The 10,304-nt window shown below is 35.0% G+C and overlaps 2 protein-coding genes across 6 annotated transcripts in view; one reads left to right on the top strand and one right to left on the bottom strand.

The window, feature by feature from the left end:
• The first annotated feature begins 640 nt into the window (after positions 1-640).
• Positions 641-6,304, top strand: nrbf2b (nuclear receptor binding factor 2b). Its single transcript, XM_051125100.1, has 4 exons — positions 641-858; positions 2,254-2,338; positions 4,283-4,323; positions 4,406-6,304. Exons 1-4 carry the CDS (start codon positions 829-831, stop codon positions 5,027-5,029), a joined length of 780 nt encoding a protein of 259 aa, XP_050981057.1. The 5' UTR covers positions 641-828; the 3' UTR covers positions 5,030-6,304.
• Positions 6,305-8,656: 2,352 nt separating this feature from the next.
• Positions 8,657-10,304, bottom strand: part of jmjd1cb (jumonji domain containing 1Cb) — a 133,116-nt gene continuing 131,468 nt past the window's right edge. For all 5 annotated transcript variants that reach the window (XM_051124780.1, XM_051124781.1, XM_051124782.1 and 2 more), the window contains 2 exons: positions 9,722-9,853; positions 8,657-9,534 (listed from right to left, as the gene is read on the bottom strand). In XM_051124780.1, coding sequence (XP_050980737.1) covers positions 9,445-9,534; positions 9,722-9,853 — 222 coding nt within the window. In that variant the 3' untranslated portion in view covers positions 8,657-9,444. The remainder of the gene's footprint in view (positions 9,535-9,721; positions 9,854-10,304) is intronic.

Here is a 10,304-nt window from a genome sequence, read left to right as displayed (position 1 = left end):
TTTTTTGTCTTTTTTTTTATTGCAGTAACAAACATTTACAACAAACAATAACAAATAAAAACATACGGAGTCAAAAACAAACGCATTGACGGAGAGATGTCATTAATGCCTTTGTATTTTAAAATAAATAGATTATTTTGTTATATTAATTTATATTGTATTACATTATATAGGGACAAAGATATATTCAAGAACAAGGGGAAAAAAACGTTTATCTGCGTTGCTTTGCTGTTATGTTGTTATTTTAAAGTACATTTACACGTCATTTACATAACATTGTACAGTAATGACACTAGAAAGTAATACTGTTACGCTTATATTTCATATATTACACTACAAGGTGCTTCATATTTTAGGCACACGTCAAAAAAGAAAATATGGTACGTCTAAAACAAAAACAAAAAATTACTCCTTTTCTCTGCTATGGTACCAGGTTCAAGAAACACGGTAATGGTTTGGTTAGTATTGAATTTGTAGGTCAAATGCGCCATCTAGTGGTGAGTTAACATCACAGCATTCCAGAACTGATTTTAAAAATGGTCTTATCAGACACGTCTGGAACTAAAACATTCCGTGTATTATGAACGTGATATGATTTTGCGGTATTTACTAAGTATAAATGACGAAATAAAAAGCGTTGACACGTCACGCACGTCGCCGTGAGGTGACGCGGCGGTGACGTCGCAGAGGGGGAAGTTGTTGTTGTTTTTGCTCGTCTGTTGTAACAGTGGATCAGTAACCGGTGAAACCAGAGTCTCTGGTCCCGGAATAAAGACAATAATATGCCAATGAGTCTCTCGTGTAGTTGAGGCTGTAGTTGATGAAGGAATGGAGGTGCTGGACAGTCCTCTCAATCTCGTAAGTGTCTGTTTACAAGCCATATTAGCATACTAGCTTCTGTTAGCTTAGCCGCATTCATCTCTGAACAAATTAAAATAAAGCTGGGAAGAGGTTAGCTGGGGCTTCAATTCATTTAACCGTGATGTGAAGACTTAGTAGAAACCGTGTGCTATTTTAATGTAACGTCAGTCTTAGTTAGCCTGCATATTTGTGTTTGTTTACTGCTGACATCTGATCACCTTTAAACAAACACACACTGACATATGACTCGAAATGTGTGATTTAGTATTTCGTAGAGTTTTATGACTGATGACAGTACGATACTGTTGGCTGTTCGTGATATAATCCTGAAATTGAGAGCAAAATCATCTGTTTAATTTCTTAACTGTGAAGTTATGGTAAATAAACACAGCGTTAAATCTAATATTATAGGGGTTCAAACATGTTAGCTTACTATTAAAAATGCTTTTGTTTTGCCCTTTTTTTAATCTAATGAATTTTGACACACATATATATATATATATATATATATATATATACATACATACATACATATATACACTACCGTTCAAAAGTTTGGGGTCAGTAAGACTTGTAATAGTCTTTAAAGAAGTCTCTTATGCTCATCAAGACTGCATTTATTTGATTAAAAATATAGAAAAAAAACAGTAATATTGCAAAATGTTTTTACAATATAAAATAATGTTTTTTTATTTTAACATACTTTAAAATAGAATTTATTCCTGTGATGAAAAGCTGAATTTTTATCAGCTGTTACTCCAGTCTTAAGTGTCACATGATCCTTCAGAAATCATTCTAATATGCGGATTTATTATTAGAATGATCAATGTTGGATAATATCAACAGTTGTGCTGCCAAATATTTTTTGGAACCTGTGATTTATTTTTATTTATTTATTTTTTATTTTTTCAGGATTCTTTCATGAATAACAAGTTTAAAAAGTACAGTGTTTATTCAAAATATAAATATTTTATAACAATGTAAATTATTTATTATTAACTTTTAATAAACATTTAATTATTAACTTAATACATCCTTGGTAAATAAAAGTATTAATTTCTTTAAAAAAAAAAAAAGAAACAATAAAAATAAAAATAAAAAAACTGACCCCAAACTTTTGAATGGTAGTGTATATACATATATATTATATACACACACATATATACATTTGTTAATTATGTTATAATATTATGCTGGTATAAATATCAATATAATTTCATAAGCTGAAATAATTTTAAAAGAAGCATTGTCACATTGGTTTAGATGTCCTTCCATTCCCAATTTTAGTTTAGAGTTAATCGGAGGAAATACTGTAGAAGCAGGTAATGAGCTGTCAATGAGTATCTGTGCTGTGTTAACAAACTCGTAATGAAATAATGTTGTTTCTTTCAGGCCCATCAACAGTGCAGGAAAGCAGACCGCTTGCTAGCTGCTGGAAAATTTGAAGATGCCATCTCCTGCCACAGAAAAGCTGCAGGTTGGTTTTTCAGTTTTAAGCTCGAGTCAGATGCTAAATGTTTCTCATGGGGACATCTGTGAAAAGAAATTTACATGACGTATCAGTGATAAAACTCATGCATTCGGACGGTGATTTATTGAGTTTTGTGATCCAGCGAACATGGGAATGTGGTCACATGATTGTTAGTTGTAAACAAAATGTGTTGTTGCCTGGACAGTTAATTAATTCATATTTCTTGTAAAAATAGGGAAATAATAGCTTATTTGTTATTTAATTATTTAAATATTCTAGTTAAAGCAGAAAAAAATAATGCACTGTATTTTATTTATTTTTATTTTGGTTTTGCATTTTATCTAAAAAAAAATATATATATATATATATGAAGAGTTCAAATGCAAAACCAGCTAAACGCCATCTCGGTCAAAAATGAGATAATGATACTGAGTGAATGCTCCTGACACATATTATATGTCCATCAAATACTTTTACTTCAAACTCGCTGAATTCCAGCCTCAGCCCAATCAGAAGTGCCAGTACTTACATAGAAACCTATACAAAGTAGCCAGAAAGAAACTCTTTTTAAAGAAAAACGTCAGATGGATTTAGCTGGTTTTGCATCTGAGCTCTTCATATATAGATGTCATTTTGAAAACTGGAATTTAGCAGAAATAAATTAACAAACTCTTTTTTACATAAGGTAAATCCATCAGGAATTGATTGGATGATTGTTTGCTATTGCTGTGATCTAAGTGGCAGGTTGTCCTGCACTCAAGTCAGTGAATACATCATCAGAAAAGAGATTTAATTTAATTTAATAAAATAGAAAAAAAAAAAAATACACTACCAGTCAAAAGTTTTCAAGAGTAAGATTTTAAATGTTTTTTAAAGACACCTCCTCTGCTCACCAAGCCTGCATTTATTGAATTCAAAGTACAACAAAAGCAGTAAAACTCTGAAATGGTTTTACGATTTAAAATATCTGTTTTCTACTTGAATTTATTTTAAAATATAATTTTTTTTCTGTGACTTCAAAGCTTAATTTTTAACATAATTACTCCAGTCACATGGTTCTTCAGAAATCATTCTAATAGACTGATTTGCTGCTCAAAAAACATTTATTATTATTATTATTATTATTTATTATCCTGAAAACGGCTAAGTAGAACTTTTTCAGGTTTCTTTGATAAAGAGAAAGTTCAGAAGAACATCATTTATCTGAAATAGAATTTTTTTGTAACATAATAAATGTCTTTTTTATCAATTTAAAGCATCCTCACTAAATAAAAGTATTAATTTCTATAAATTCTATCCTCAAAAAAAATAATAATTCCAAGCTTTTGAATAGTGTAGTGTATAATGTTACAAAAGCTTTTTATTTCAGATTAATGCTGATCTTTGGATCTTTCTTTCATCAAGAATCCTGAAATAAATGTACTCAAATGTTGTATATATTGCTAATAATAATAAAAAATGTTCCTTGACCAGCAAATCAGCATATTAGAATGATTTCTGAAGGATCATGTGACATTGAAGACTGGAGTAATGATGCTCAAAGTTTAGCTTTGATCACAGGAATAAATTACATTTGAAATTATATTCAAATTTAAAGCAGTTATTTTAAAAAGTAAAAATATTTCACAATATTACTACATCTGCTGTACTTTGGATCAAATAAATGCAGGCAGAAAAGAATTCTTTAGAAAACATTTTATATCTTATTGATTAAAAACATTTGAACACAAATGAAGATATTTTTGATTAAATTCGAGACCTTTCTGACCCTGCAAAGACAACAACGCAACTACCACGTTCAAGGCCCAGTAGAAAGGACATCGATAAAATAGTCCATGTGACATCAGTGGTTCAACCGTAATGTTATGAAGCTATGATGATACAGTCAGCGACAAGAGCACCATGACGCATTCAATAACTTGTAACAAATAACTTGTAATATCTCCACAGAACTTCTCAAGGAGGCCATGAAGCTCACCGAGTGTGAACAGGTACGCCTAGATGGTCCTGCATTTATTTTCTCATTATTTATTAGGGATAACATTGAGTATTTAATGTTTTTTTCCTATGTAGGCTCGCTTGTCTCTGGAGCTTCAGCGGGATAGTCACGTCAAGCAGCAGAGGCTGATCGAGGAGCAGTGGAAACGAGCGAAGCGAGAGGACAAACCCAGAACGCTCCAACACGTCCCCGCTTCAGACCAGACGCCGCGCCGCCACCTACAGTCGGGCGGAGCCGCCACAGACGTCTCCCAACCCTCTGAACGTGAGTACGACACCTGGCTGTACCTCCTAAAGAACAAAGGCACTGTCTCAGAGCCCTGCACAGGCAGCAAAGCCCAGAAAGACGACAAAACCCGACTAGAAGAGCAGCAGACCACCATCGACGACCTACGCAACCTGGTGGACCGGCTGGTGTCTGAAAACGAGCAGCTGAAACGGGAGAACGAGCAGCTGCGGGCGGAGAACGCGCGGTTGAAGAAGGAACCCTACGCCGACGCCGACTTCGTGGAGCGGTCGGAGCTCTGGGTGCTCCCGCAGACGGCCGAGGAGCGCAAGGCCAAGGACATTCCCATCCCGCAGCTCCCTCCGCTGGAGATGCCCACTCAGGAGATCTCTCTGGAAGACCTGCCCGGCCTGGAGCTTCCTGAGGACATCCAGCAGGAGCTGCAGGAGCTGCTGGACGGGGAGAAGCTGTGACCGCTCACGCACCAAAGGGAGACTTCCATCGCCATCGCGTGCCGGCGAAGCACGTCCACGTGAAGGTTCACGACTTCTCAGCGGCGCCCCGTTGCAATTGGATATACAATGAAAGATGACTCTTTTTGAAGTACGTGTGCCTTTTTGAACATTTCTAATGCGTTTTTTTGATGAAGTACGAGCGAAAAGGGACATCGGAGATTCTGTCGAGCAGAACTTTTTATCAGCAGGTGCAAATCTTGCAAAATCCCACTTTGAATCGAAAACTGTTTCCTACACAGACACTGTGAACTACATTCATAATGTGTGTGTGTGTGTGAGTGAGTGTGCGTGAGGGTTTTGTGCAGTATCTGTTGATCAGCACCATCGATGTCGACGTTGTGGTTATGCAGTTTCAGTCGTCTATCAACAGCGCAGATTTAGGGCATAGAGGAAGCCAAGAGGCCTCGATGCAATTAGTTATGCATTCTGTTTCCGTACACTGATAACCAGCTTGCAGCACTTGTTTTGCCTTATTGCAGTTAGTACGAAGCCCAGTCACGATGTCATCTCTGGACAATTTGTAGCAACCTGTAAAACGCAGACGCTGTGGATTATTTACAGGGTAAGGGACTTTGAGACTGAACATGAGTGCATTCGGAACTATAAGCAATAATCATGTCAAGTGCTACAGAATCACTCATGGTTTTGTTGTTTCTCATCTCCGCTCACTTCTCTGAATTCCTGCTCCGCTGGCTCCTCTCTTTGGACCTGTGGGAAGTCTGGATGAATCGTTTCGACGCTTCGTTTGTACTGTTCTCATCAGTCGAGGATTCACGGTGTTAATATTTTCAGGTAACTGATTGCACAATCATACCTTGCTCTAACAATAAACCAGGTTCACTCCTCACACTAATCACAAGCTACCGACATGTGCCAGACGCGCTTGGGAAGAGATGAATTTGTGGCTCATATTTGTGTCATGAAGAGGGAACCAAAACCACATTTTGCTCTTTTTATTATTATTGTTATTATTTTGTTTTTAATTCAATGTTTAATTACTGGTTTACCACAGTAATCAGGGTGCATCAGATTGTTTTGTTATTTTACGTTTTGTTTTGTGATGTAAAAATCAATGAAAATCATATGACAGAAGTGTTTTGATGCATGAATGGCTGTTCTACGGTAGCTGTACGTATATGATTAAGATATTGAAAATGAGACTTTATGTATAATTCTTTTGTGAGTTTACTTGTTCTGACAAGCATTAAAGATTTTAACAAGTGGCAGCATAAATCGGTTTCGAGTTGTTTGTCCAAAAAGAGTGTTCGTTGCTTCGTTTCTAAATTCCTACAACAGCTCAACAGCCTCCTCTGGTGTTCAATCTGTGAATGACAGCATGTGTTCAAAAGTGGGCAAAGTAGGCAGCACACCCAGAATTTAACTGAATCAATAGGACATTGATTGGCTTGTGAAAAGTGGGCATTACATACTAAACAAGCACTACTGATTGTTCGGCTATTGGTTAACATTGAGTGATTATATGAATATATTTTAAAATGATGTATATGGGCCATTCTACATAATTGGTGCAAACTGCTGTCCCACAACCCAAAAACACATTTAAAATGCATTTAATTATTGAAATCTTACATGTTTACTAAGATCCTTTCATTATCTTTTGAAACCCACAATAATGTTTTCAATATCAGTAAGCTTAATATATATAAAATCATTATTTAGTGGGCACTTACAATTGGGAGGTGGCTGTCCTGAAACCCTAACCCCTACATTTCAACTTATGAAGATATTGAAATACTTTTTGCATTTTATTCTAAAAAAAGTGAAGTGAAGTGTCAGTACCAAGTATGTTTTAGTCCATTGGCTGAGACTGATTTTAACTACACCTCTACATAAGATCAGGAATTATTTGTTTCACTTTCTTTTATAGTTACATGGTGAGTAGATGAGTCCCATAATTTTGAGGTAAATTTGTTCGAAAGTATGAAAAAGTTGTAACTTTAAAGAATGTCACTACCGAACACCATTTTTCTATAATTAATATTAAAATTATAACACTTTTTTTGGGAGTTATTCCGTAACATTTAGTTTTTAGTGTACAGCTGTTAGAACAGTGTTAGATAACCATGTCATGATTGGCATCTTTGAGCTAGGTTCAAAAGTATCTAAAATTGTCGAAACAGTCACGACCAAAACATTTGGTGAAGTTTCGGTAGTGACATCTTTGTTTTTTGGGTGTTATCACATAAAATTGTCACTACCTAAACATTTAATGAAGTTTTGGTAGTGACATCTTTGGGGGTTTTTTTGGGTATTATCCCATAAAATTGTCACTACCGAAACAGTCATGACCGAAACATTTGGTGAAATTTCAGCAGTGACATCTTTGTTTTTTGGGTGTTATCCCATAAAATTGTCACTAGTTTCTGTGACATCTTTGTTTTTTGGGTGTTATCCCATAAAATTGTCACTACTGTAACAGTCACGGCCAAAACATTTGGCGAAGACATCTTTGGGGGGTTTTCTGGGTGTTATAAAATTGTCACTACCACAACATTTAATGAAGTTTTGGTGGTGACATCTTTGTTACGGTAGTGACAATTTTATAGGATTACACCTAAAAACAATCACAACCGAAACATTTGGTGAACTTTCAGAGGTGACATCTTTGTTCTTTTGGATGTTACCCCATAAAATGTCACTACCGCAACAGTCATGACCAAAATTTTTGATGAAGTTTTGGCAGTAATATTTTTGCATTTTATGGGTATTATCCTAAAAAAAAATTATTTCTACTGTAACAGTCACAGCCAAAACATGTCATAATTGTTTCTGTAGTGACAAAAGGGAACGCATAATCCTTTATTTGGAGGAAATAAACAAAACTTGAGTACAGTTTTGTAAATTTTTAGTATTTAAGTGTGTTTTAGTATGTGGGTTAAAATTCTGTAATGTGATGTGGTTGCTACCAAAACATTACTATCACTACTGAAAATGTGCATTTACTACTGAAACATTGGATGTTTTGTCAAAAATAAAGTATACTGAATTATCAACTAAGATGTTATGGATAGTGTTTGGTTCAGTGTATACACTAATAAATACTTAAATTCACACTAATAAATACTTAAATTTAAAATCAGAATGAACTTTTTGCCGTTTACAATGATGAATTGGTTTTAAAATAAATCTCATAAATCACACTTGAAATACTGTTAAATTTGTAATTGTTATTGACTTACCTCTGAAAACGTTTAATAAAATAAAAAAATATTTATAAGGAAGATATATAAATAATATCTTAAGTCAATATAACCCTTCTTATTAAATGATACATTACTGTGTGCTGGTAGTGACAAATTTGGGGAGAGGACAAATATTCCGACACATTATGAAAATACAGTATGAGAATTAACTGCACAATTACTAGAAATGTATCTTGGATATCATACAATTTGCATAAATACAAAATTTGTAGAAAGAGACTCCCCCCCGCCAAAGACATTTCCAACTCTAAAGGTGAAACAATTCTGTATTATGGCCCATATATGTGTGTGTGTGTGTTGCCCAAACATAGAACATGCATCTCCTATGGAGCATTTGTCAATAAGGCAAAAGGCAGGCAGATATTTGATAAATCCATTTTAATGGAAAATGTAAAACCCCTTTGAACTTCAATGTACAAAGCATGTAACACTTGCACTTTAAAATTTGAAATTGAAGCAAGCCATGTTTAAAAAAATACATCAGTGAATGTATATATGTATATATTTACACAGCATAGTAGGATTTGCTTTTTCCATTGAACTTCAAAAGTTCGCCATAGTAAATCTGAACATAAAAAGGAGAAAGAAACGAGACGTTTTTGTCTTAAATAAATTACAACTTTTTTTTTTGTAAATGTCTCCATTTTACAGTGAATACTTCTTAATAAAATGCTGACGTGAGTTATTCATTAAGTCTTTCTTTACATAATAGAACTTTACAATGTTTACAATTGTTTGGCAGTTCTTTTTTCTCAAAAGATATGGCATGAGGACATGAGATGGCGGATCTCTCTCACAGTAACTCCAAGTCTCCAAAGTAGTGAGCGCCATCAGAAATCCGTTAGCAAACTGTACAAGTCACATTTACATTTGATCGAGAACAGAGTGCAGGACTCCTAAAAAATAAATACGATTCTCCACTGAAACTATACAGTATGAAAGAACAAAAGGGGAACGAAACCAAACAGACAAACAAACACTAGATTCTTCAGACGTGTGGCGTGTCGATCACAGTCATCCTGATGCGCTATACTGCTATGGTGTCAGTAACAAATAAATACAGTTTACTGGTGGTTTTTCTCTGCTTGGCACTGGAGGTTCGCGGTGTGAGCGTTAGTGTGCATATTTGGGGGAACGTGTCCACGAGCGTCATGAGTTCGTCTCCTCCTCTTCCTCTGCGCAGCACCTCTTTAATGTTCCCACGGCATCCTTCACGCAGTGGTAAAAGATGTTCTTGACCTGACAGAGACAAACGGCAGGCTTTTAATTCAAAGCACGGACTCTTATTTTGAAATGACTTTGCTTTACTTACTTTATTTAAAAAAGACGAGAGAGATAAAATGCACTTTAAATGCAGCCATTAGAGCATAAACACCATAAAGGAAACATTGTCTAACCATGCATCTAAAAATAGTTTGAACTCTACCTGTAGCTTATCTTCATAGTTGATTTCCTCTTTTGAGGATCTGAGTTCCTGGGTTAAGTGGAACGAATGCACCACGTGCTCCGGAGAGACAAAGTCGTTGATCACCTGGACGCAGCTATGCAGATTTTGCACCTGTACAGATGCGGGACACAAAATGTGAGTGTGCACTGATGTGACGTGTATCATAAAGATGATGGTGCTCTGGAACTTCAGTTAGTACAGAAAAAGGAAGTTTGCATGTGATTGTGATCTTGTGATTGTGATCTTGCAATCTACTACATGCCTTCAGTCATCTGATTGACAGTTTACAATTTAGAAGTAAAAAGCCTTTTAGTATAATTGTTAAAACATTCCCTTCAGATAGTGGTTTACATGTCTTATTTTTTATAAAGTAAATGTAAGAATAACTTGTATATCATTAGTAATACTTCAACATGAGCAATTACTGAACCGAAGCAAAAATGATCCATTAAGTTTTTGATGAACTTTTATAAAAAATAAAAAAAAAAAAAAAAAAAAAAAAAAAACACTACAGAGCTTTGATCATAAAACTAATTTAGATATCAGCTCACTGAGACTTATA

Source organism: Labeo rohita, chromosome 12, assembly GCF_022985175.1.
Source record: "Labeo rohita strain BAU-BD-2019 chromosome 12, IGBB_LRoh.1.0, whole genome shotgun sequence".
Lineage (NCBI taxonomy): Eukaryota > Metazoa > Chordata > Actinopteri > Cypriniformes > Cyprinidae > Labeo > Labeo rohita.
Note: the sequence above shows the minus strand (reverse complement) of the source record. Positions and strands in the feature narration are given on the sequence as shown.